The sequence below is a fragment of the Microtus pennsylvanicus genome, chromosome 4 (assembly GCF_037038515.1).
Source record: "Microtus pennsylvanicus isolate mMicPen1 chromosome 4, mMicPen1.hap1, whole genome shotgun sequence".
Lineage (NCBI taxonomy): Eukaryota > Metazoa > Chordata > Mammalia > Rodentia > Cricetidae > Microtus > Microtus pennsylvanicus.
In genome coordinates this window covers 144,409,675-144,437,363 of record NC_134582.1, presented here as the reverse complement: position 1 = coordinate 144,437,363, position 27,689 = coordinate 144,409,675, and the positions used below count along the sequence as shown (strand labels likewise).

The following is a 27,689-nucleotide window of genomic DNA, read 5'->3' as shown; positions in this document are numbered from 1 at the left end:
TCAACAAGTGCTGGCAGAACTGGATGTCAACCTGTAGAAGAATGAAAATAGATCCATATCTATCACCATGCACAAAACTCAAGTCCAAATGGATTAAAGACCTCAATATCAATCTGAACATACTGAACCTGATAGAAGGATGCTTAACATACACTTTGGAGAATATACACCATTTTCAACAAATAGTGCTGAGCAGGTGTTTGGAGTCCATATGTAGAAGGGATGAAATGAGATTCTTATCGCTCACACTGCACAAAAATCAAATCTAAATTAATCAAAGACCTCAACCTAAAACCTGACTAACGGAGTAAAAGGTAGGAATGCGAGTATGTGACAAGATGCAGACATGGGCAAGGACTCTCTAAGTAGCACTCCGGCTGCTCAGGAAATAAGGCAACAGTTGGCAACAGGACCTTATGAAGTTCGTTTAGCAAAGGAAACTCAATCAGGTGAAGAGGCAGCCTACGTGATAGGAGAAAGCCTTTACCAGCTAGTTATATATCTGACAGTGAGTTAGTATTTAGAATACATAAAGAACTCAAGGCACTATCAACATGAAAACAAACAACCCAATCAAAAATGAACTATGAATCTGAACAGAGATATCTTTAAGGAAGAGATACAAGTGGCTAACAAACATTTATTCATTTATTTTCTAAATATTTATTTTGTGTATAAGTGTTTGCCTGTGGAGTGTGCAGATCCCTGAATTGTAGTTACAGATGGTTGTAAGCTGCTACATGGGTGCTGGGAATTGAACCTCGGTCCTCTGCAAGAACAATTAGTACTCATAACCACTGAACCATTTCTCTAGCCCTTATAATAAACATTTAAAAATATTCAGTATGATTAGCTATAGGGAAATGGAAATTAAAACTACTTTGATTTTCATCTTGAGATATGCCAGTCAAAAAGGCTATTATGAACTAGCCCAGATCCCACGGTTAGTGCCCAGGCCTGCTCTTGCCACCCACACCTTTTAGCAGTTGACTTCTAGGCTTCCCCAGGGTCCTGCATCTCATATTCCAGCCTAGTTCCACCACCTTCTTCTCCACTGTAGCCAATACCTAGGCTTCCTCTGGGACCCGCCCAGCCTGCATCCACTTACAGGACCCTGTGTGCTGCCTGTAACCCTACTCCATACTCATATATACCAAGACTTCCTCCAGGGTTGAGTTTGGTGAATACCCATGACCTTTTCAACCATGCATTTTTATAATCTACCAGATTTAGCCTGGGCTCAGCAGTAAAGAGCTCTAGTCTTGAGTTAGGATCCTCCCTACCTAACTGTCATACCACAGGCCACTCCCAAGTCATAGCATATCTAAATGTCCTATTGTGACCTATCTACCCCCATACTCCAGGCTTGGACCAGGAGACACATCCTGTATTCCAGCCCAGCCCCTCTCTGCCCACCTTACTCATTGCACCTAATGCATTCCTAATCTCTAGACCCAACCTGTCACACATCTTCCCATCTCCCCCACATTGCTCCATTCATAACAGACTCAAAACTAAAAAAGGAAATTGTAGGAATACCAACAATATGAACAATCAAGCCAATATTTTCTTTACAAAACCTGTAGAATAGCTTGCCAGTGAGAATTACTCAGGTGATCCCAGGACACAGAAATTTAAAGGAAAAATCATAAACTGCCTCAAAGGATTTAAGGAGTTTAAAGAAGACAGGATGAAATACCTCAATGAAACCAACGAGAAAGAGCCGAAAGAAGATAAGTACCCAAGCGATGCCTGAGAAAATACAAACATGAGGCTGATGGGAATGATGGAGACAATCTAAGAGTTGAGAATAGAATTCAATCAGGACATAAGAACACTGAGAAGGACTCAAGCTGAAATCAAGACGGAACTGAAAAACCTAATAGCCCAACTAGAAACCTTGAAGGAAAAAGCCTTCCATGGATAATGAATCAAGTAAAGACTCAATATCAGGTCTTGTCTTGAAGGTAAAATAGAAGATCCAGACTAAATAAACAAGGAACATGAAAAAAAAAAAACATAGGAAAGGAATACAAAGGAAATGTAGAACCCCAGGGAAAAGAAAAAAGAAAAAACCCTTGGAATTATCCACATGGATGAGGGAGAAGACTCCCAAATCAATCACATAGACCAGATCTTCAACAAGATCATAGAAGGAAATGTATCCAAATTATGGAAAGACATATATATGGGAATAAATTATGGAAACACACACACACACATATATGAAGCATACAGAATACCAAATAGACAAAACCAGAAATAAAATCCCCAATTGAGTATCATAGTTACAACACTAAGTGTACATAACAAAGAAAGTATGGAAATCTGCAAAAAAGAAAAAAATGGAAGTCACATATAAAGGAAAGCCCATCAGAACAACAGCTGAGTTTTCAATGGAAACTTTGAAAGCTAGAGGAGCCTGGAGCTGTGCATTCCACATCTTAAAGGATGTGTCAGCCAACCTGAAATAATATAACCAGCAAAACCATCTGCTATAACTGAAGGAGAAATAATTTTTTCCATGACTTAAGCAGCCTAAAAATTTTATAAACAACAAAACAAACCTTATTTCAGGCTGAAGAAAGGAAGGAACATAGCAGAGAGCATGCGGTAATAAATATGAAACCACAATTATCAAAACACAAAATACCACTGAGAATACAAACAATACCACAAAAAATCAACAACACAATGACCACAATTAACATATACTCTTCAGTAATAACTTTAAACATCAGAGGCATCAATTCTTCAGTCAAAAGACACAGGCTGACTGCATCAAGAAACAAATCTCATCTATCTGCTGCCTATAAGAAACACATTTTAGTTTTAAAGATAGAGTAAAATGATGGACAGAAGTACCCAATCAAATAGTAAATGTCACCATTCTCTTATGACATAGACTGTAAACTAATCAGAAGAGATAAAGAGGGACACTTTATTCTTATCAAGGGAATAGTTAATCAGGAAGTCAATACTATCTTAAATATATCATTCAACAAACCCAGGGGTGCCCAGTTTAGTAAACAATAAACTATTGGAATTAATAACACAGAGTAACATTAATCCATTAATAGTAGGTGATTTCACTACTCTATTTTCTTCAATAGATAGGTTATCTGGACAAAAACTAAAGAGAGAAACATCAGAATTGACATCATTCATCAAATGGACTGAACAGATATCCACAGAATTTTTCTATCCAAACACCAATCAAAAGATTATACATTATGACCAACTTGGCTTTATCCCTGAAATTCATGGATGGTCTAACATATGGAAGCCAATAAACTATATAAATGTGCAAAAATCACATGATCATCTCAACAGCTGTAGAGAAAGCCTTTGTCAAAATCCAATATACCTTCATAATGAAAGTCCTAGAGAATATAGGATTAAAGGGACATACTCCAGCATAAAAAAAAAAAACGCTATGCACAGGAAACCCACAGCCATATTATCCTAAATGGAGAAGAGCTTGAAGCAATCCATTTGAAGTCAGGAATGAATGAGACAGGGCTGTCTACTGTCTCCACTCCCTTTCAGTATTGTCCTCTAAGTACTAGCTGGAGCAATAAAACAAGAAAAGGAAATTAAAGGGATAGAACTAGGAAAAGAGGTCCAACTATTCCTATTTGCAGATGGCACGATACTATACATTAGAAATCCAAAAACATCTGTCAGAAAACTTCTAAAAATGATATCAAATTCATCAGTGTTGCAAGATACAGAATCTACTTGCATAAATGTAGTAATAGGGCAGCGGCAGGGCTGTGTCCCCAACACCCCAGCCGCCTGCTCGGCTAGCTTATGCCCCGAAATAATTACAAGGACACTGTATTCTTTTAAACACTGCTTGGCTCATTTCTACCTAGCCTCTTCTAGGCTAACTCTCGCACCTGGACTAGCCCATTTCTTATCATCTGTATAGCACCGGTCTTACTGGGAAGATTCTAGCCTAAGTCCATCCTGGGTCGGAGCTTCATAGCGTGCATCTTCCCTGGAGCAGGGAGCATGGCGTCTATCTGAGGCGTCTGCTCCAGAGAGGAGAGCTGTCGAGTCTGAGCTCACTTCCTCTTCCTCCCAGCGTTTTGTTCTATCTACTCCTCCCACCTATCTTCTAACCAATGAAATGGGCCAAGGCAGTTCCTTTATTAGCCAATGACCTTCCTCCATCATTTGACCTTCCTCCATCACATAAATAAATAACAGCTTTTCTAAACGTGAACAACAAACATATAGGGAGGGAGGTGATGGACAACAGTCACATTCACAATAACACAAAGAAAATATCTTGGAATAAACCTAACCAAGGAAGTGAAGGGTCTCTACAATGAAAACTTTAAACATCTGAAGAAATAAATGAGAAAGGTACTAGGAAATGGAAGGACCTCCCATGCTGCTGGATTGGTAGAACTAACATTGGGAAAACGACCATTCTACCAAAAGCTGTTTACAGACTCAGTACCATCCCAATCAAATTTCTCATCTCATTCATTGTGGAAATAGAAAAAAAAAACTATCCTAAAATTTATATGGAACCACAACATACCCCAGAAAGCCAAAATAATCTGGAAAAGAAAAAAGAACAATGCTGTATGATTATAATTCCACATCTTAATATAATACATCTTAATAATATAGAGTCATAGTAATGAAAACAATATATAGTACTGGCACAAAAATAGACATGTAGACTAATAGAACAAAATCGAAGACCCAAACATTCGTACAAGTAATTTCAGAGCCTTAATAATGGATGATGTTGTTAACAACTATGCTGGTAAAAAGAAAGCATTCTCAACAGATGGTGCTGGGAAAACTGGATGAGAACATGCAGAAGAATAGGGTTAAACCTGTATCTGTCACTGTGCACAAAACCTAAACCCAAATGGATCAAAGATTTAAAACTGAAACCCGAAACACTGAAAATACTAGAAGAAACAGGAGTGCCCTACAAGATATAGGTGAAGGAAGGACTTCTGAGTAAGACTCCATTTGTTCAAGAATTAAGACCAGTAACTGGCAATGGGACTCTGTGAAACTAAAAAAATTAACATAGCAAAAGAAATAACTAACTGGGTAAAAGTGAGGCCCTTTGAATGGGCAAGGATCTTTGCCAGCTATATATCTGACAGGTTTAATACAGAATATACAAAGAACTTAAAATACAGAGTCAAAAAACAAAAAAGTAATCTGGCCCATTTAAAAAATGGGTCTGGGTTTTGAATAGACTCATTCAAATTTATGAGACCAGAGCAATAGTTCTCAAAAGACAAAAACAAACGAATAACAAACAAACAAACAAAAAATCCTGAAAGCTAAAAAAGATCTCAAAAAAGGTTCATCATCCCTATCAACGAGGGAAATGAGATCTTTAAAACAACTTTGAGATTTCATCTTACCCCAGTCAGAATGACAAAGATTAGTGGAACAACCAATAGCAAATGCTGGAGGAGATGCGGGGCAAAGGGAACTGTCCTTCACTGTTGATGGAATTGCTATCTATGCAGCCACTATGGAAATCAGTGTGGAGACTTTTCAATAGCTAAAAATAAATCTACCATATGACGCAACTATACCACTCCAAGCGAATTAATATCCTACCCCAAAGATACTTGCACAGCCATGTTCATTGCCACGGCATTTACAATAGGTAGGAAATGGAAACAACCTGAATGTCCTAGAACTGAAAAATAGATATTGAGAACATGGTACATATATACTACGGGACAGTATTTAGTGATAAAACAAGACTATGAACTTTGCAGTTAAATGAATGGAACTAGGAAAGGTCATACTGAATGAGGGTAACCCAGGCCCAGAAAGACAAATGTCACACATTCTCTCCTATTGAAGGCTTTTAGCTCCAAATCTTTAGATGTGAGTACATAGTTGGTAGTAGCTACAGAGACCAGGAAAGTAAACTGGAACCATTGTCTGGATTCGGGGAGGGGGCGAGTTAGAAACAATAGGGAGGAGAATACCAGGGTGAAAATATTCATAGGGAAATGATGAAGAGGGGCTTAACTGGTGACATAGCTCAACAAGTGAGTATGCTTGCTGTGTAAGCCTGAGCAACTGGATCAACAAGTGAGTGTGCTTGCTGTGTAAGCCCGAGCAACTGGATCAGATTCCCATAACTCATGGTGAAAGGAGAGAATATCTCCAACATTTCCCTAGGAGAGAATATCTCCAACATTTCCCTAGGAGAGAATATCTCCAACATTTCCCTGGGACTGCCAAGTGGCTGTTGTAACATTCCTGTTTCTTTTTTATTTTTATTGAAAGAAAAAAAAAAGGAATTCCGGCCGGCCTCCTCCCAGCCTTCCATTTCCCTCCCCCTCCTCCCACTCTTCTCCTCCTCCCCTCACTCCTCTCCCCCTCCCTCTCCAGTCCAAAGAGCAGTTAGGGTTCCCTGCCCTGTGGAAAGTCCAAGGTCCTCCCCCCTCCATCCATGTCTAGGAAGGTGAACATCCATACTGATAGGCTCCCACAAAGCCAAAACAGGAAGTAGGATCAAAACCCAGTGCCATTGTCGTTGGCTTCTCATCAGCCCTCATTGTCCGCCATGTTCAAAGAGTCCGGTTTTATCCCATGCTTTTTCAGTCACAGTCCAGCTGGCCTTGATGAGCTCACAATAGATCAGCCCCACTGTCACACTGGGTGGGTGCACCCCTCGTGGTCCTTACTTCCTCATGTTCTCTCTCCTTCTGCTCCTCATTGGGACCTTGGGAGCTCAGTCCGGTGCTCCAGTGTGGGTCTCTGTCTCTATCTCCATCCATCGCCAGATGAAGGTTCTATGGTGATATGAAGATATTCATCAGTATGGCTATAGGATAGGGTCATTTCATGTTGCCTATCCTCAGCTGCCCAAGGAGCTAACTGGGGACATCGCCCTGGGCACCTGGGAGCCACTCTATGTTCAAGTCTCTTGCCAACCCTAAGATGGCTCCCTTAATTAAGTTATGTGATTCCCTGCTCCTCTATCCAACCTTACTTTCTCCCAATCATCCCGTTTCTCCAAGTTCACCCCATTCTCCCCTTCTTAGTTTTCTCTCCCCATCTCCCCTTACCCCTGTGCCACCCCTCCCCCAAGTTCCTAATTTTTTGCCCGGCAATCTTGTCTACTTCTTATACCCAGGATAACAACTATATGTTTTTCTTTGGGTTCACCTTCTTATTTAGCTTCTTTAGGATCACAGATTATAGACTCAATGACCATTATTTGTGGCTAGAAACCAATTGTGAGTGAGTACATCCCATGTTCCTCTTTTTGGGTCTGGGATACCTCACTCAGGATAGTGTTTTCTATTTCCATCCATTTGCATGCAAAATTCGAGAAGTCATTGTTTTTTACCGCTGAGTAGTACTCTTAATATGTATATATTCCACACTTTCTTCATCCATTCTTCTATTGAAGGACATCTAGGTTGTTTCCAGGTTCTGGCTATAACAAATAAGGCTGCTATGAACATAGTTGAACAAATGCTTTTGTCATATGATAGGGTATCTCTTGAGTATATTCCCAAGAGTGGTATTGCTGGGTCCAGGGGTAGGTTGATCCTGAATTTCCTGAGAAACCGCCACACTGATTTCCAAAGTGGTTGCACAAGTTTGCATTCCCACCAGCAATGGATGAGGGTACCCCTTCCTCCACAACCTCTCCAGCAAAGGCTATCATTGATGTTTTTGATTTTAGCCATTCTGACAGGTGTAAGATGATATCTCAAAGTTGTTTTGATTTGCATTTCCCTGATTGCTAAGGAGGTAGAGCATGATCTTAAGTGTCTTTTGGCCATTTGAACTTCTTCTGTTGAGAATTCTCTGTTCAGTTCCATGCCCCATTTTTTAATTGGGTTAATTAGCATTTTAAAGTCTAGTTTCTTGAGTTCTTTATATATTTTGGAGATCAGACTTTTGTCTGTTGCAGGTTTGGTGACGATCTTCTCCCAGTCAGTAGGTTCTCTTTTTGTCTTAGTGACAGTCCCTTGCTCTTGGATTGGGAGGATCAACATAGTAAAAATGGCAATTCTACCAAAGGCAATTTATAGATTCAATGCAATCCCCATCATGGTCCCATCAAAATTCTTCACAGATCTTGAGAGGACAATAATCAACTTTATATGGAAAAACAAAAAACCCAGGATAGCCCAAACAATCTTATACAATAAAGGAACTTCTGGAGGCATTACCATCCCTGACTTCAAACTCTATTACGGAGCTGCAGTAATGAAAACAGTGTGTTATTGGCATAAAAACAGAGAAGTCTTCCAATGGAATCATATAGAAGACCCGGATTTTAACCCACAAACCTATGAACAGCTCATTTTTGATAAAGGAGCTAAAAGCATACAATGGAAGAAAGAAAGCATCTTCAACAAATGGTGCTGGCACAACTGGATGTCAACCTGTAGAAGAATGAAAATAGACCCATATCTATCACCATGCGCAAAACTCAAGTCCAAATGGATCAAAGACCTCAATATCAATCTGAACACACTGAACCTGAGAGAAGAGAAAGTAGGAAGTACCCTACAACAGATGGGCACAAGAGACCGCTTCCTATGTATATCCCCAGCAACACAGACATTAAGGGCAACATTGAATAAATGGGACCTCCTGAAACTGAGAAGCTTCTGTAAAGCAAAGGACACTGTCATTCGTGTGTCTTGAATGCATAACACACACAGATTTTCTTCATCATCATCGTTATCCTACAAGTACTTGCAGTTCTGTGATCGGCCACTGGGTGGCAGGAGTGCCATAGAAGCTTTGAGTAGAGCCTGGGTGGAACTGAACATTGTGAGCATGTAGACCTTCATATAGTTCCCTGTTTCCACGTGATCAATGCCAGGAAAACCTGATACAGTGTGATATATAGAAACAAGGTACAACTGGAATAGTGAAATCTCAAAAATAAGCCTCTTTAAAGGCGAGCTGTAACGGTCCTGTTGGGTATTGTAAATACCTGAGGTGCACTCGATACGGCTGCTGTGGTGCTGGCATTCAGGTCTTCTCTTTTTTTATGGAAAGATGGATTGAACTTCAATTTAAGAATATCCAGTAATCCCTCTCAGGACATACTGTAACAGCTGGTATTTTTGTGTTGTAGTAAATCGGCTCCATACGACAGTCAGTAATAATTACGGCTGTGTTCTGATGAATTCCAAAGCATTTTCAATCAGTTTAGCCAAAGAAAACAACATTATTAAACAAGAATTTAACCCAATTTTAAAGTTAAATCCAGCAACACTATTTTATTCCACAAAATGCTGAGCGTTTTTCTAGTTAGGGTTCTTTAAAACTTTTTTTAAAAAATGCATAATTGTAGGACGATTATGTTGTATAATATATACTTAGAAGACTATCACTTTGTGATAAATGCACAGCATTGGACAAGTTTAACTTTGACTGTTTGTTACGAAAATCCAAGAAATGCTAAGTCCTTTCGTGTGTGGTAACACTGGATTAAAAAGATGTTTTGAAGTGGGATATCAGGTTTTTGTCAATATTCCTGGAATGGGAATGTACCACATTCTATAAATTTTTTTTGTTTAGTTTTAGGTTCTTTTTCATTCTATAAAATTTTACTTTTTTGATAAAAGTATTAATTAGGTTATGTGACATATGCAGTTCATACATGTGAAACACTGAATTCTTCAGGTTGCATTGTGTAGAAAGTATAGACTGTGTATTTCTGTGTGTGTGGTTACTGACAGCCTGTGCCATGCAAATTCTGACTTTTTGTGGCCTAAAGAGCAAACTTATATATGTACAGGCACATGGCAAGCACTGTATCTGCTTACATCATAAAGCCCTGTTGCTAGAAATATGTATGCATACACTTTATACATTTTAAATAGTTCTCTCTCTCTCTCTCTCTCTCTCTCTCTCTCTCTCTCTCTCTTAACAATGTATTCTTTTTATCAGTGGTTTTTCTGGAATTCTTTTTGGACTTGAATAACTTCATCTGTCCCCTTATATAAGGAATATTTTATGTAGTTAAATCTTGATCCTGGTTATAATAATTTATGAGACCAAAGCAAAGTTTCCTTTTAAGAGTTTTGGAGAGAAGGCAGTATGGGAGCTGGGCACGAGTGAAGCCTGACTTGCCCTCTCTTCTATTTTAAAACTTAGCTCAGTGAGTTACATTTTTACTTGGAATTTAAATACCTACTGCCGTATGGGTGTGTAGTATGTGTGTTCTCTGTTTGCCTTTAGTGTAATGTAAAGCAGATGGTAAGACATTACAGCAGATAGTCAAGTCCAAGAAAATCTGTTTGATCGTGGACTTTTTCAAATATCAGTTTTCACTGTGACAAGTAAAATGCTAATTTGGAAGGCTTTACTGGAATTTAGCTGTTGTATTTTTCTCAAGTAAAAGCTGGCAAGCTTGTTTGTCGTGACTCTGTAATATGAATCAACAACTTAGAAGTTTTAGGAATCAAAGTGAATAGTTTCCAGTGTTTGCACCATCTGCTTTCCTTGTTGTCTTTAAGATATGGTAAAATATACTTTGGAATGACTGAATTTTCTATATGGAGAACTGGGAGGGGGAATGCACTAAAATGTATTATATAGTTATGATTTCAACAAAAGTGTAAATGATATGTGCTTTCCGTTGTTGTCTGCAGTCATCCAAATGTGAAACACATGATGGACTCTTTCTTAAGTGTTAGGTTGGATGGGTTATAGTCTCACTGCTTTTTTCTATGCTTTAATTTTATAATTCTATTACCTGAATTAAAGAAACAAACTATCACAAACCAGCTTTTACTGTTTGTTTACTCAGTGCAAGGCATTGTTGCTTGTTTTGGCATATTTAATTACTATGCGGTTCTAAGTTATTATCTTTATTTGCACATATGGAAATTAAGGTGTAATAAGATTAAATAAGTTACTGACGACCGTAGAGCCAGCAGGATTAGAGGTGAAGCCAGAGTTAACCTTGTACAGCTTTTTCACTGTGTCCGCTTCCTGATTATTTTTCACTCTCCCGTTTCCTGATTATTTTGAGATAAACTTGTACAGCTTTTTCACTGTGTCCCGCTTCCTGATTATTTTTCACTCTCCCGTTTCCTGATTATTTTGAGATAAACTTGTACAGCTTTTTCACTATGTCCCGTTTCCTGATTATTTTGAGATAAACTTATGCCAGTATCCAAAGCAATGTATTTTCCAGGATATATCCAGTCTAACTTTAACTAAAAGGTTTAGCTTGTATTGTTAGCCCTTCTGTGGATCTGTATCATTGCTCTCCTAGCTAAGTAAGTCTGTGAGTATCTGCTCGGCCTGCAGTAGAGAACTTTGCAGCTGTTGGACTATTAAACCCATGGAAACACAGAGTTGTAGTTGCTGGTAACTCAGATAGTCTTTGTTACACACTGGGAAATGTAGCTAGAATTAAGGTAAGAGAGAGGAACTAGTTGTACCGAGTCTTCTGAAAGGTCACAGTGCCATCAGCAGCCCCTGAAGCAAATGTCAGAATTTTTTGGAAGCTTTGACACTTGCAGTGGCAGTATCTTTACAGTTCAAAATCACATCAAAATCAGAAACTCCCCTGGTAAATATCAGCCTGTTATTGCAGAAAAAATCCATAGAAGAATTATGATCTCTCTGGTATTGTTGTAATGAGACTGCTTGTTGGTTCCCGGTTGCTCAGCCCTGAGATAATCACACAGTAACTGTATTATTTAAATCACTGCTTGGCCCATTAGATCTAGCTTCTTATTGGCTAACTCTTATATCTTAATTTAACCCATTTCTAGTTATCTGTGTATCGCCACAAGGTCATGGCCTACCAGCAAAGTTTCAGCACATCCGTCTCTGGCAGAGGCTCCATGGCTTCTCTCCGACTCTGCCATTCTTTCCCCCAGCATTCAGTTTAGTTTTCCCTGCCTAACTAAGTTATGCCCTGTTGTAGGTCCAAAGCAGTTTCCTTATTCATTAATGGTAATCACAGCACACAAAGGGGAATCCCACATCACTGGTATATTGTCCAATACAAGTTTTATAGAATTAGTTATGTGATGTTTGATTTAGTGATATTTGGGTTTTTATGTGTATAAATGTTTAATTTTTTTTCTTCCAAGGGGCTAGTGAGACAGTTGGCTCTTTCGTGAAGGACGGCTGCAGGTCATTGAATTTTCTGGAGCTTCCCAAAGCAAGAGAGTGGAGAGCAGCCACACACCTTTAGCCCGCAGCATGCCAGCACTGTCAACTGGATCTGCTGGAGAAATGGGTATGAGAACCCAAGGGGACAATTTTCCCTACATTCTTACTTATTAGTGTTGTTCCCACTGACTGTGGCCTTGTGGGAGCAAATAAATCATATTTCTTTCTCTGTGACCTACATGAGAGGCATAAAATAAGTCCTAACAAGCTCTGGATTAGACAGAAATATTGTGGGATATTCAGGGTGCTTCCTTCACCAGGTGGTGGTGGTGACGCATGCCTATTCCCTTGTCTTGCTTTTGGAACAACACCGTGCATTTAATTGCTTAAAATGAAGTATTTGAGAATTCCCAGTGTTCTGGCAAATACTGGTGATTCCCACCTACACTGCCATCCCTCACATTTAACAGCAGGCATGAAATGTTTGCCATACTTGCTTCGGACCTCTTGCTTCCTATTTTGTTTCTCTGCCTTCATTCTCTCTCTCTTTCTCTCTCTCTTTCTTTATGGTTTTTACAAATACTGTTTATTTTAATGAAGATGGTACAGATGATGTCCCTTGAATACCCATGTCCGAGGCCAAAAAGTACAAACAGAATCAAAACGAGCAATGTCTGTTGCGTATACTTCTGCAAGAGTAACTTTCCTACTAACTGCTGATGGAAATTACAGCTTTCCTGGGATCTTCAGACAGCCTGCCATACTCTTCTCTCCGGTGAAGACATCCTGGAGTTAGCTGTCACTCTCACTGTATCTGTCATCTTGACTACAAACGTGATGCTCTTCTTTTGGTCCAGACCCTCAGATTTTAAAAGTAGCTTCAAGCTGAGGAAAGGTCATTTTTCCACAGTTCAGGTCTCTGAAGACCTTCCATCTCCCACTGAAAACCACAGTCCAGGAATGAAGCAACTGCATGCTGGAATTTCAGGGCCAATTGGAAAGTCACAGGAAAGCTCCCATTGGTCTATCTTTTTTATCATCACAAATCTGAAAATGCACAGTCTTGAAATGGGTGGCCTCTCTCTGCACATATGGAATTTTTTAAAATAAGAAGGGCAATATTAAGGGAGCTGAGGTCTAATCACCAAAAATCAACACAGTAAAAACAACCAATAGTGAATATTGAACGCTTAGAGTTCAGATTATCAGATTTTTCAGATTACCAGATTTTCTAAAGAGATGGAGTGCCAGTATTTAGTTTTCATTTTGAATACCACATTACAAAAGAACTGTTTTTAAAAATAAAAAAGGATTGAGGGAAAAGGGGGAAAAGAAAAGAATTATCTAAACCCTGAAATAACCTCCGTTTGCTCCTGATAAGCTTCTGTCCCATCTTCTTCCTCCTCCATTCCCAGTTCTTTTGGAGTATGATTATCAGCAATTCTCTGACAATCAAAGAGAAAGATGAGTGAATTTACTGGAGCTCCCTGTCTTTGACAGTGAGATGTGTTGTCATTTTCATATTGAAATGTATCTCACTACTATCCTGTCCAATAACTTTGAGTTTAATGTATTCTCCTTTCTTCTTATCCCCTAATTTTTCAGTTGAAGGTTTTACCTCTTTTTCAGACATGGTGATGGTGGCTTCATCAAGGGGTCTCCGAGGTACCACAGGGGCCTCTGGCAGGCAGAACCTCACTTTGAGGTTTACAAACCTGTCTCTTCCCACAGCACAACACCACAGCTGCAGTGACTTCTGCTATGGCTTGCCTGCTTTTATTCTCTTACTCTATCACCAGAGATAAAACACATCTGGAAGTCCCTAGACATCAGTAAGAAGTTATATGAAAACTGAACAGTGGGCTGTTGCTATGACTCACTGGGTAAAGGCACTTGCTGCCAAGCCAGATGACCTGAGTTCACTCCCTGAGGTCCACATGATAGAAGGAGATCTACTTCTGAAAGTTTCCCTTTGACCTTCACACTCTGTCCATGCACACCTACTGACCCTCACTCACAATAAATAAGTAAATGTTAAAAACAATGACATCTGACTACTCAATAAGTCCCATCAATTGCAAAATTTAGTGGCCTATAGAATATTATTTGTATTTATGAATATTTCTTAGACATAAAACACATCACATATATAAGAACATCTCCTTTCTGGCCCGGTTTAGCAGGTAGCTTTCTTGCTATTAGCACTGCTCGAATATGGATTTCTGGGTGTGTTTTAGAACTGTTCAAAATAAGGGGGAGGGGCTAGGGCTGAAATCACTAGAGTGTATGTTTTAATGTGCGTGAGCACTGGATTTAATTTTCAACACAAAAAAAGAATGATGCGGGTGGGAAATAGGTTGTGCAAACATTTACTATGGGTTTGTTTTGATTTGTTTGAGACAGGGTTTTTCTTTGTGTATCCTAGAATAGCCTTTAAACTCACAGTCTTCCTGCCTCAGCCTCACGAGGTCAATGAGCATTGTGAACGACACCATGCCCAGCTGTGCCTTGAAGTTTTAAGACTCCTTTAAAGAAGTGGCAACATAACGTAGCTGAAAACAGTGTCCCGTATGCCACTGAGGTCGTGGAGTCCTGATCTCAGGGACATTTCCACCCCACCCATTCCAGTCATGGGCACCACATTTACTCTGTCCAGTTGCTGTTCTGCCAGATGTCATTGTTTTCACTCTGCAAGAGCAGTCTGGCTTGTCTCTGTCCGTCTGCAGCCATTTCTCCTCCTAGTGACTTAGACTGTGGACTATTTTTTGTTGGAAATTTTACTTTTTGTTAAATTCTGTTAAACTAGTTTCTTTTTTTAATCCCTCAGGATGTTAATTTGCAAGTCAACTCCTTTAAATATTTTCTTTTTAGTTTTTATTTAGTTCTGTGTTTTGTTGAACTATGTAAGATGAATAATTGAACTTTTTGTGGTGACAGGGTAATTATAGCTAAAATTTTTCTAGCCATCAATGCATTGCGGTTGTGCAGTATATTTTATGCTTCATTATTCACCAAGATTGTGTTACCTTAATTGATAGCAAAGTATTGCTAATGAGGTTTAGCTCACAGGCTGGTGCGAATAAGCGTTTATAACTGAGCGCTGTCATTCACAGAAAATAGCATAGACAGTATGGAATTTATAAAGAGCTTTTCCACACAGCTGTGTCACTTAGAGCACAAATGTCCTGGCTGTGACACCTGCTTTCTCGTGCTTTTGAACCCGTGTGCCTGAAGATTTGAGTTAGGTGTAGAAGACATGACTGTTCCCAGGTCAGTGCATGCACAGATGCCACAATGGGCTGTGTGCACTGTATGTTTACTGTTCCTGGGTAGATCTCCTGTACTGGTGTAGTTGAAATACTCATGTCATATTGCTTAGCAACATTGTTGATATTATCTTGCCATTGAGTCTCCAAGAGAATCAAGTTAGAGTTTTACAAATGGCCATGGGCCCAATCACAGAAGAAAGGCATCTGACTTTAGTGTCTGTACTTGTTATAGTCACTTGGGAAAATGCCATGTGTATTTGTGGTTTCCAGATGTGTGTTTTGGTGTGTGCACTTATGCACAACGGAGGCCAGAGAAAGATGTAGGCTGCCTCGGTGTCCTGTTCCTTTGAGTAGGGTCTCTCACCAAACACGGGGCTAGGCTGTGGGGAGCCAGCAAGCAAGCCTTATTCATCCTCTTGTCTCCTTTCCACATTCATGCACTCACATGTATGCACCACACACACACACACACACATGAACCACATCTGGCTTTTTATGTGGGTGCTAGGAATTCAAACTCAGGTTTTTGTGCTTACACAGAAAGCACTTTTACTCTCTGACCTATTTCCTCAGCCTCCACAAATGCTTTTTAATGAAACAATCTTAGCATTCATCTATCTTCCTCTTTCTGCTTATTTAATGAAGAAAAGAAAATGCATTTTGTAAGTACAACATGAAAAGATTCTCGTCTCCTCAGTCTCGCTTCTTTTCTCAACTTGGTAAGTATTCTTCGTGAGCTGTGTGTGTGTACTCAGTGTTTCTTATAGTTCAGATGGACCTCAGTTGTAGAGCGCATGGTTAGCATGTGTAAGGCCCAGGGTTTGATCAGTGGTACAAGAAAAACATATGTTTGACTCTTATTAAAACAAACAGTCAAAACCTCACAGATTTTATTATATGCCACAGATTGTATTATTCTGTTTCTTTCCTCTTGCAGTGCTTGGGACTAGAATCCTGTGCATACTAGGCAGGTACTCTGCCTCTGAGCTACATCCCCAGCCCTGTTCTGTAACCATGTAGAGCAAATGCTGTTTGCAGGGAGTATATGAATGTATACAGTGTGTCATGCATGTTTATTCACATATCTGCCGACATACCTGCATTGTCTGTAGACTCATGCTCCTTCATGTGACTTACAATGTCATGATCCACAGTGCTGTAAGGTGCATGCATGACGCAAAGTGCTGATTTTTGCCCCTGTTGTAAATATTTGGGCAGGAAAGATGCATACATATAATAATGTTATGAAATTAATTTGCAGACTTGTTAAGCCAGTTAGTCATGTATGGAGTGCATTAGAGATTCCAGCCATTCTTGCCAGTGTTCAGTGCTATTAATCTTTGTAGTTGCTGCCATCTGATGGGGTACAAAGTGTTAAAGGTGGGCTATTCCTTCTGTGAAACATATTTCCATTGTTTAATATACTTTCCTGTCTGGGACATGTCTATTCAAACCTGTTTTCAACCATTGTGCTGTCTTACAGTGTTCTAATTGACTTGCAGAATTTCTTATCCTGTATTTTATATATTAATTCTTTGTGCCATTTATTTTTAAACTTCCCCCTCAAATAGTCCCAATTCATTTAGAGAGTTGAAAATCAGGTAAGCACATCTTGGTTATTGCTTTTCCCCCTTCAACTTAAGTATGTCTCCCCTTGCCCTAGACCATGTATATTTTCTAAGATTTCTTTTAATAAATTTAAAGATTGGTTTTTACACATGAAATTTTAATCTGACTGCAGTTTGAATGCAGAGTGAGGCAGAGAGCTAACCTTCTTTTCTCACATAGATTGTCAACCATCTTAGAATTAATGACCCTATATTCTATTCTTTCCACATAAGTTTGTTGTTTTTCCTTTACCATATATGAGTACCATGCATATTCTTGGTTCTCTTTCTGGATTATAACGAACTGTTGATTTCATCTTAAAATTTTAATAATCCAATTTTTATTATAAGTTTAGAATTACAAAGGTTGTGTAGAAGGTTGCACTGTAGCACACACCCAGCTTCTCCTGTTCTTAGCCTTCTGCATTCAATTATGTGCCAAACTCCTTTTGATTGATGAACTGATACATATACACTGACTCCAACCAAAATCCACTCCTGTTTCCTTAGTTCCCACCTCATGGCCCCTCTCCCTTTGGTTCCAGGCTGTCATTTAGAGCAGCTACACAAGTTTGTGACTTGTTAGGCTTCTCTAGGTTTGACTGCCATCCTTAGTGACTTTGAGGGATGCTAGTCAGCATATTGTAAGGTTCCCTGAGTTTGAATTTTTCTTGTGTTTTTCTCACAAAGGGATGGAAGTTATGTGCTTTGGTTAGTCAGTAACTGAAGTAAGCACCTATGAAATCATGGGAAAGGGTCTTACTGTGAGCTGCTGATGCTGACATTCCTCTGTCTATCAGTTGCTCACCTCCCCCTCTAGGGTGAAACAACTATGTAAGTTTCCTGGATTCTTGTCCTTTCCTCCCCATTCATTCACTTGTTCATTGTTGGTATTGACTTTAGGGTTATAATCCAGCACTGTTTTATGTTGTTACCCCAGTTAGGCCAGCTTTGCCCATTGGAAGTTCTTTCTGTCAGTTCCTTTGAAAGCCTCTGTCAGTGTGGGCTTGTCTAGTACTTTCCTACTCTGACAGCCAAAGGGCATCAGCTCATCTGCCCTATTCCTCAAGTAGCCATGTCTCCAAGGAGCCTAGTTTTTTTTTTCTGGGGGGAGAATAGGATTAGAAATGGAAACTTGGGCAGTTGTTTTGGTTAGGATTTCAATTGCTGTGAAGTGACAACATGAACACGACAATTCTTATAAAGGAAAAACATTTAATTGGGGTGGCTTACATTCCCTGAGATTTTGTCCATTATTGTCATGGTGTAACATTGTGTTGTGCAGGCAGACATTGTGCTGGAGAAGGAGCTGATATTCATTCATCTTGACTTGCAGACAACAGGAAGTGGTGTGAGACACTGGGAGTGATTTGAACACATACAAGACCTCAAAGCCTGCCTCCATAGTGACACTCTCCATCCAACAAAGCCATACCTCCTAATAGTTCCATTCCCTTTGGGGTCATTTCCCTTCAAACCACCGTATTCCATGACCTGGCCCCCAAAGACTTGTAGCCATATCATAATGCAAAAATACATTTAGTTCAACCTCAAAAGTCTCCACAGTCTCATATAAGAGTCTCAAATTTATATAAAAGTCTAAAGTTCTAAGTCTCTTTTGAGATCCATGCAATCTCTAATTGTCATCCTCTGTAAAATCAAAGTCAGAAAGGAGATCACATGCTTCCAGAATAATGGTGCAGTATATACGTGACAATTTCAGAATATAGTGAAGAGGGAGCATAGGGAGGAAATACTGGACCAACTCAGTACTGAAAACCAGCTGGGAAAGCTCCAAACTCCGCATCTCCATGTCTGATGTCAAAGTACTGTTCAGATCTCCAATTCCTTTCATCTTTGTTAGCTGCAACACACTTCTTTCTCTTGGACTAGTTGGACTCCCTGAGAGAAGTTTTCCTCAGCAGGTATCTCTTGACTCTGGCATTTCTAACATCTTGGGTTTTCCAAGGCAATCTATGTTTCAGCTTCACAGCTTCACACAATCACCTCTCTAGGCTCTGACACATGCCTTACCTTAGTGGCTTTCCTTAGTCGTGGAGGGAGATTCCATACCTCCTTTCTTCTGTCCTTCACTCCAGAAACACACGGCCAAAGCTGCCAAGTTCTGCTGATAATTGGGGCTGGAACATGGGCCCCTTGTCCAATTTCATCTTTGCTACCTTCCTATTTTCGATAGTTTCTTTCGCTGCCTAAGATTGGTTGTATTGAAACTTTCTCTGTCAACAATACTGGCCTTGAACTCACAGATCTTTCAATTTCATCCTCAATCCTCAGCCAGACTCTTCAGACAAGGGCATAAAACAGCCACATTCTTTACCAAAATATCACAGGAATTACCTCTAGGCAACATATTAAAATTCTTCTTCTCTGAAACCTCTTGAGCCATCTTCCCACAGTTCCAACCACTCTCAGCACCACTGTCTTCCATGCCCCTACTGATACGGCTCATTAAGAGCACTTAAAAGCATTCCACTGCATTCCTAACCCAAAGTCTGAATTCCTTCAAACAAAAACACGATCAAACCTATCACAGCAATACCTGAGTCCCTGGTACCAACTTCTGTCTTAATTAGGGTTTCAATTGCTGTGAAGAAATACCATGACCATAGTAATTCTTTATAAAGGAAAAGCATTTAATTGGGGTGGCTTATATTTTCAGAGGTTTAGCCCATTATTATCATAGTGCAACATGGTGGCATGACATAGTATGGAGAAAGAGCTGTGATTCCTTCATCTTGACTTGCAGGTAACAAGAAGTGAACTAAGACATTGGGTATGGCTTGAGCCCATCTCTAGAGTGACACACTTCCCCCAACAAGGAATACTTCAACAAGACCATACTTTTTAATAGTGCCACTCCCTTTGGGAGTCATTTTCTTTCTAACCACCACAGTGACTTTAGACCCTCTCAGCAGATGTCTGACAGAGCAGAGACATGGATATGTATTTACTTACCCATGTCTAAAGACCCATAAGGCTATACAAATATTTCTGTGTAGGTCAATTGTGATTGTAGTCAGCTAATGTAAACATTTGCTGATATTTTTATCTCTACATTAGTAAGTTGATAGTTTTAGGCTTTACCCTTTGCACATCTGTAAATTCCTTCCTCAGGAGAGTGATCCCACCATTCATTCAGTTACTCATTCAGATATAGGGTATGTGGATTGCAGTGTGAGAACTCTCTAGCTGTGGAATATGCCGATCTTCAGCTAGAGTTTATCTTACGATTTTTATTTCTGTAATAGAGCGTGGTTTAAAAGAATCTTATAGAATCATGCCTTGGCTGAATGTTAGTTTTAATTTTGTAATTTCATCAAATATTATTTGTTTAAACATATAATATAAAATATATTTGTATAGAAATGAATGTAAAACCTTTATAAGCACAGTTTTAAAAGAGCTAGTAACACCAACGTCCAGTAGGAAACTGGAGACCTTGGAAATGCTCACTTCTTAGCTATACCCCTTGGGAGACGGGGTTCTGGGAAACATGCTACCTGCACACTTTACTGTGTTGTTTATGATTTGTCTAAGTAGTCCTGTGCAATGTGGTAGAATTTTGTTAACTCCTGAACTTTTTTTAATTTTTATTGAGTTATATATTTTTCTTTGCTCCCTTTCCTTCCTCTCCCTTCCCCTTCTCTCCTCTCCCATGGTCTCCATGCTCCCAATTTACTCTGAAGATCTTGTCTTTTTCTACTTCCCATGTACATTATATTCATGTATGTCTCTCTTAGGGTCCTCTTTGCTGTCTAGGTTGTCTGGGACTGTGAATTGTAGGCTGGTTTTTCTTTGCTTGATATCTAAAGCCACTTATGAGTGAATACATCTGATATTTGCCTTTCTGAATTTAGGTTGCTTAACTCAATAAGATGTTTTCTAGATCCATCCATTTGCTCACATATTTCAAGATGACATTTTTTCCCCCTTTGTGTAGTACTCCATTGTATAAAGGTACCACATTTTCCTTACCTATTCTTTGGTTGAGGGACATTTAGGTTATTTCAAGATTCTGAGTATGACAAATAATGCTGCTTTTAATAGTTGAACACATGTGCTTGTGGTATGGTTGAGCATCCTTTGGGTATATATCCAAAAGTGGTATTGTTGGGTCTTGAGGTAGGTTGTTTCCTAATTTTCTGAAAAATCACCATACTGATTTCCAAAGAGGCTGTTTCAGTTTGCACTCCCACCAGCAATGCAGATTTTACCCCACATCCTCTCCAGCATAAGTTGTCATCAGTGTTCTTGATCTTGGTCATTATGAGAGGTATAAGATAGAATCTCACAGTTGTTTTGATTTGCATTTCATTGCTCAAGGATGTTGAGCATTTGGAGATTAGCCCTTTGTCTGATGTGGAGATTTGTCTTGATGGAGATTTTTTTTTCCCATTCTGTAGGCTGTCATGTTGTCTTGTTGACTGTGCCTTTTGCTTTATAGAAGCCTCTTAGTTTTAGGAGGTCCCATTTATTAGTTATTTCTCTTAGTGTCTGTGCTACTGGGGTTCTATTTAGGAAGTGGTCTCCTGTGTCAAATGAGTTCAGGTACACTTTCCACTCTCTCTTCTATGGAGTTCAGTGTGGCTGATTTTATGCTGAGTCTTTGATCCATTTGGACTTGAGTTTTGTGCATTGCGATAGATATGGATCTATTTTCATTCTTCTACATGTTGATAGGATCCGATTCTTAATGGACAATTATCTTCATCAGGTAGGTGACTTGTGGGCATGTCCATGGGGCTTGTAGGATTGTCATGATGTGAATTAAAGCAGGAAGACCTTCCCATTGTTTGTGGTACCATTTCCTGGGTTTGGGCTCTGAACTGCCGAATAGAGAAATTGCACTTGTTTCTCCTCTCTTGAATGTGGATGCGACCAGATGCTTCAGGTTCCTGCCTTGACTTCTCTGCTGTGAGGGACTGTGAACTACAATGAACTCTTTCTCCCCTGAGTTGCTCTTTGTCAGGGTATTTTATCAAAGCAAAAGAAATGAAACTGGGATGTACCTTAATTGAAAAATATTTTGTTGTTCAAAAATACGAAGCTGTTCAGAGAGTCAATTTTTGTTGTTGTTGTTGTTTGTTTTTGTTTTCTCAAGACAGGGTTTCTCTGTAGCTTTGGAGCCTGTCCTGGAACTAGCTCTTGTAGACCAAACTGGCCTCGAACTCACAGAGATCTGCTTGCCTCCTCCTCTCGAGTGCTGGAATTAAAGGTGTGCACCACCACTGTCCGGCTGAGAGTCAGTGTTTTTGTCAGTAGTGCTGGAGACAGGTGGAGGGGGTAGTTGCTGAAATTTCTTAAGTAAGGCAGCAGGGAAACTTGCTTAGTTTAGCCTTACACGCCTCCCCATCTACCTCTTTTTGCAGTCATTGCTATCTGACACCATTTCACCCCTAACCCTGCTGTTTTGCCATCTAAGTTCATGTAACATCTGAAGTCTTTTATTGTCATTTTCCCACCATTTATGGTGTTATTATCTGCCTTCTTTTTTATACTATTTTGAACTATTTCTGATCTCCTTTATTGCCAGTGTTGTTTTCTTTCAGCAGTGAATGCCCTCTTGGAGGAGTACTGTTTAGCTAATATTTAGGTTATATATCAACGTGAGTCTAGTTAAGAAATCTTATTAAATTTGTTTCCATCACTAAAATTATGATTTTTTAATCCTTAATGTGGTAGGTTGAATTTATTGAGGATATTGGACACATTGTGAACTTCAATGCTAAAAGTGGCCATTTCAAATCATGAAAAGTAGATGTTGTTTGTTCTACCAATGTCATGAAAATACTGTGTGTGATGGTTTGAATGCATATGGTCATGTGTTTGAATGCTTAACTTCTAAGGAGTTATTCGGAAGTGTTGCCCTGTTGGAGTAGGTGTGGCCTTGTTGCAGGAAGTACCTCACTATGGGGGTAGGCTTTGAGGTCTCATATATGCTCAAGCTACACCCAGTGTGGAATAGTTTACTTCCTGTTGCCTGCAGATCAAGATGTAGAACTTTCAGCTACTGTTGAAGGGAGCTGCAGGCCTCTTCCCACAGCCCGGCTCCTGGCTGCCTGGGTAGCTTATGCCCCGAAATAACAACACACAAATTGTATTCTTTTAAACACTGCTTGGCCCATTATATCTAGCTTCTTCTCGGCTAACTCTCGTACCTGGACTAGCCCATTTCTAATAATGTGTGAAGCACCCCAAGGTGCGCTTACCGGGAAGATTCTAGCCTACGTCCATCCTGGGTCGGAGCTTCATTGCTTCTGCCTCAGAGAGCAGAGCTATCGAGTCCGAGCTCACTTCCTCTTCCTCCCAGCATTCTGTTCTGTTTACTCCACCCACCTAAGGGTTGGCCTATCAAATGGGCCAAGGCAGTTTCTTTATTAAATGAAAGTAACTCCTCCATCAAGCTACCTCACTAGGTAGCACCATGTCTGTCCACAGAATGCCATGCTTCCTCCCATGAACTATAAGCCAGCCACAATAAAATGTTTTCCTTTATAAGTACTGTAGTCATGGTATCTTGTCACAGCAATGGAAATCCTAAGACACTGTGTTACTGTTCATTTAAAACAAACTAGTCCTCAAGGATTGGTCAGATATATTAGAGCACACTGAAGTCCTAGCACTTGGGAAACTGAGGCCGGAAGAGCATGATATCGAGGCCAACCTGGGCTACATAGCAAGATCCTGTCTCAAAAATATGAGCTGGACCAGAAAGGGTTATATAGTGAGACCTTGTCAAAAATAAAACACAAAAAAAGAAATGAAAATGATCCAAACCAACCCCAAACCCACGTGTGATGACTTTCCCCCTCAGTGGTAGTTTCACTGTGGAAAATCCAGGCTCTGCTTGGGGCAGTTTTCTTCTAGCACTTTCAGGAGGTGCACACTGCATTTGATTGCATCATGTTTCCAGTTTGCTTCCATAGCAGGGCAAGGTTTCCAGGCATGTAGCAGCTTGCTGGTTGTCATGGGGAAAAAGAGCATCTGGAGGACCTATGTCTGCATTACTCTTCTAATTGCTATTTTGATGCTTCCCTGAACTCATTCCAAGTCTTTGCTCTGTTTTAGTCAGTGGGATATGTGATTCTGTATAGCTGTAATTGTGAGAAGTGTTAATTTCCCAAGCATACATGATACTAAACATCATGAATGGATGCTGTCTGGAGTGTTGACAAGCACTTGCACAGCGTGGGGATTTGTTTGACTCTGGGAAGGAGACTAATCACTCATATGCCTTTGATCATAGGACCACCTTCCTCTTGTTGGGAACGGTGTCCTCTTTTATGACGTGCACAGGTTCATTAAGCAATGTATTTGGAGCCTGAGGGAAGGCACAGCTACCCCATCAGCCAGAGGATCCCAGGATAGACTGCTGATCAGTTGGTTCGCAGCTGGGGCAGCCGTGGGCTCCCATGCTTTGTATAACCTTATGCAATAATGATAGGACTAACTTTCTACAAAATGATACTACTATCACAACTTTCCTTTATTGTTAATCCTAATTTTTATCATTATAAATACACACTACACAAATTACCTGGATTCACTGATTTTTTCGATCCATGCATGCATCATACATGAATTGACTCTGCTTCCCCTTGTTGCAGATTTGACTGTAGGAGACAAGATTCTACTCTTTTCTTTGCTAGTGTTAAATTCCCAGTGAAAGCAGCTTGTGAACCCTAGGAGAGACCACTCAACAGACTATACCCTAAGAAGCAGGAATTGATCTATTTTCCTATGTGATTCTTCATAGGCATGAACTTTAAAGTGGTCATTCTTGCCTCCTCATCATCTTCTTACTTAGGAGAAAATGCTGTAAGTTCCTTTTGAAGAGAAGGGCTGGGGAGTTGGTTTAGTTGGTGAAGTGGTTGCTATGAATGTCTGAGGACTTGGATTTGAACCCCAGAACCCATGTAAAGCTAGGAGCAGTAGTGAGTATCTGTAATCCCAGTGCTTCTATGAGTAGATGGGAGTGCTAGGCAGATAAGTCCCCAGAAGCCTGAGGGTGAAGTAACCTGGCTTACATAGTTTAAACAACAGGAGAATTTGTCTCAAACAAGGTGAAAGACCAGGATGGACACCAAAATTTGTCTTATGATCTCTGCACATGTACCGTGGTAAACACCCACCTGCGCGCGCGCGCACACACACACACACACACATGTGCACAAATCACATACAAATGATCAAATAAAGAGCAAAAGAGCACTAAGTGAATTAAGTTAGCCATTGAGATGGCTTCCAAACCAAATAAAAGAGGTATCTGGGTAGACTATTTTTATAATAGAGTTTTAGGTACATGTTTTTCACACACAGTGCTTACCTGGTCAGCAAACAACAAGGCTTTATTTTGTTGTAGCCTTAACAACAACTTTAACAAAGTAAAATTTTCTTTTTCTTTGTAAAAAAAAAATAGCACAGTTCAGAATGTGTAAAGTTGGCATGTTTGCATTGTTTCTTGATAACGTAAGGATTTAAAGGAATTAGAACTAGAAAGACTAGGCTCACATCAGTGCTGGGGAGAACTGTATTATTCCCAGCCCCCTCCCCTTTGAGACAGGTCTCTGGCCTCAAACTCACACTGCCTCCTGAGTGGTGGGGTTAATGGCCCCACCACACATGCACGGCAAAAATGTCTCTTACACTGAATTTTCATGGCACGATTTGGATGCAGTAAGATGGCTGCTTTTAATATGGAGGCATGTAGCTTAATGGACCGTTTTCATGAAAGCAAAACCCCAGAGTTGGGTGCCCTTTGCAGGAAGCATCCTCACTGCCTAACCGAGTTGAAACAACACCTTATTCCTTATTCAGCTCTTTGGAGCCTTAGCTTCGCCAGCCATTCTTTTGACTGAGAAGAAAGAATTTCCATTACCAGGTTCTCTTGAAAGCAAAATTTCATGTTTAGAGAAGAGTTGGGTATGGGTGGAAAGGTTGGGAAACATCGACTCCTCTGCTTTTAGGGACAAATCACTAATTTGTTATTTTTAACACAAATAAAACATGTTTATAGCTGGGATTATTTTTTAAATCTATGTATGGAAACACCTTAGTTTTTACTAGCCAACAATATCTTCTCTCTGATGACAATGGGTCTTGATACCTTTTGAAGTATCTTAGGATTTCACTTTGTGCATAGCTCAGCAATAGGATTTTTGGGGATGTAGTGAAGGATATTCCAGGACAATGCTTGAAGAGAGAAGCATTATAGATGGTCCTATCCCCTGTGCTTGTGGGATTTTCTTGCGCTTGATACTTATTAATAAGCCTTGAGAGTACAGATGCATGATACAGCTCCACTTTCTACTTTATCTGGTTTAATTATATGTTAACATTTAATTAACAGTAATTTCCAAAAGATTAAAAAGTCCTATTGTGCCATAAATAGCAAATGTGATGTTTTAGTTGTGTGTTAGTTGCTTTCTATGCTATGATAAAACATCATGACCAAACAACTTGAGGAAGACAGTTTATTTGGGCTTATGGCTAGAGGGGGATAAGGGTCCGTCATGGCAGGGAATCATATTATCAAGTGCCAGGCATGGTTGCAGGAATAAGAAGCTCACATTTCAACCACTAGCATGAAGCAGAGAGAGCAACTGGAAATGGTCTGGAGAGTTTAGACTCAGAAAGACTGTCTCTAGTGACATACTTCTATCAATAAAACCAGGCCTCCAAAACATCCCCCAAATGGTGCTGCTAATTGGTGACCAGGCTTTCAAGTCCTGTGAAGGACATTTTCATTTAAAGCTCCACCACTTGTCTATCCACCCTACTCTGTCCTTGCTGGCTCAGTCACTGGTTTGATATGATGTAAATAATTAGAGGGTGGCTGTTGGCTGTTGGATATTGGTCTGTAAGTTTTAGAAGCCAGTTTTACTTTTCTATGCCTGTATCTTTTGTGTGAACAGTGCCAAGAAAACATCAAAGTTCTTTCATGCTTGTTTTGGTGGTATTGGCATACTTTATACCAAGCCACAGGCTACTGACTTGAAGTTAATTGCACATAGGAACCTCTTAAAGCCTAGAGATAGCTTCTAAACACGAATGTTCTGTGTGACTGTATGCACTTGCTTTCTGTTAACTCGCCCTGATTTTATAGACTTCAAGGTAATTGAATGAATTGCCTATTATTGTTATTAACAAAGCTACAGTATTGGGATTATTTAAGTTGTTCTGCATATTTAAAAATCTCAGTGTGCCAGATGCCTTAACGTTGTTTGAAGTTGAGGGATAGTGTAACGAGGACACTCTTTCTGTTGAATTCAAGTATTTTAGTCCTATAAGCCCTTTTGGAAATAAACTGTGCTTTAAATGAAAAAAATTGAGGCCCATTAGGAATGGCACTAAATAGTGCTGATTATTTTACCTTTAAGAAAGTGGAAAATTTACTTGGTGTCCCATTTTATTAATACCATAAAATTTAACAGTGTTGTTCTGGGCGTTGATATGCGTTCTTTACTGGTTATTAGCCCCAGGTTATAGTGAAACAGTTTGGTTCACTGCCTGTTCATATTGGGTAGAATGCAAATATCAAAACTGAAAAAAAGCAAATCCATAGTTGTTCCTGGTTGCCAAGTCTTTTGCTGAATACTTTCTAAACGTTTTGGTTGCTTCTTGTGTTCAGGGCAGCTGAACACAGAGGACTCCCTTTTTCTCATTTAGCATA

At 39.7% G+C, this 27,689-nt stretch overlaps 1 protein-coding gene and 1 pseudogene across 1 annotated transcript in view; one reads left to right on the top strand and one right to left on the bottom strand.

Annotated features, from left to right (window-relative positions):
* Mpp7 (MAGUK p55 scaffold protein 7) overlaps positions 1 to 27,689 on the top strand; it is a 239,318-nt gene that overhangs the window by 59,995 nt on the left and 151,634 nt on the right. The window contains exon 2 of the mRNA XM_075970767.1: positions 12,099 to 12,247. Coding sequence (XP_075826882.1) covers positions 12,211 to 12,247 — 37 coding nt within the window. The 5' untranslated portion in view covers positions 12,099 to 12,210. The remainder of the gene's footprint in view (positions 1 to 12,098; positions 12,248 to 27,689) is intronic.
* On the bottom strand, positions 13,461 to 13,753 carry LOC142848569 (small ubiquitin-related modifier 1-like; annotated as a pseudogene).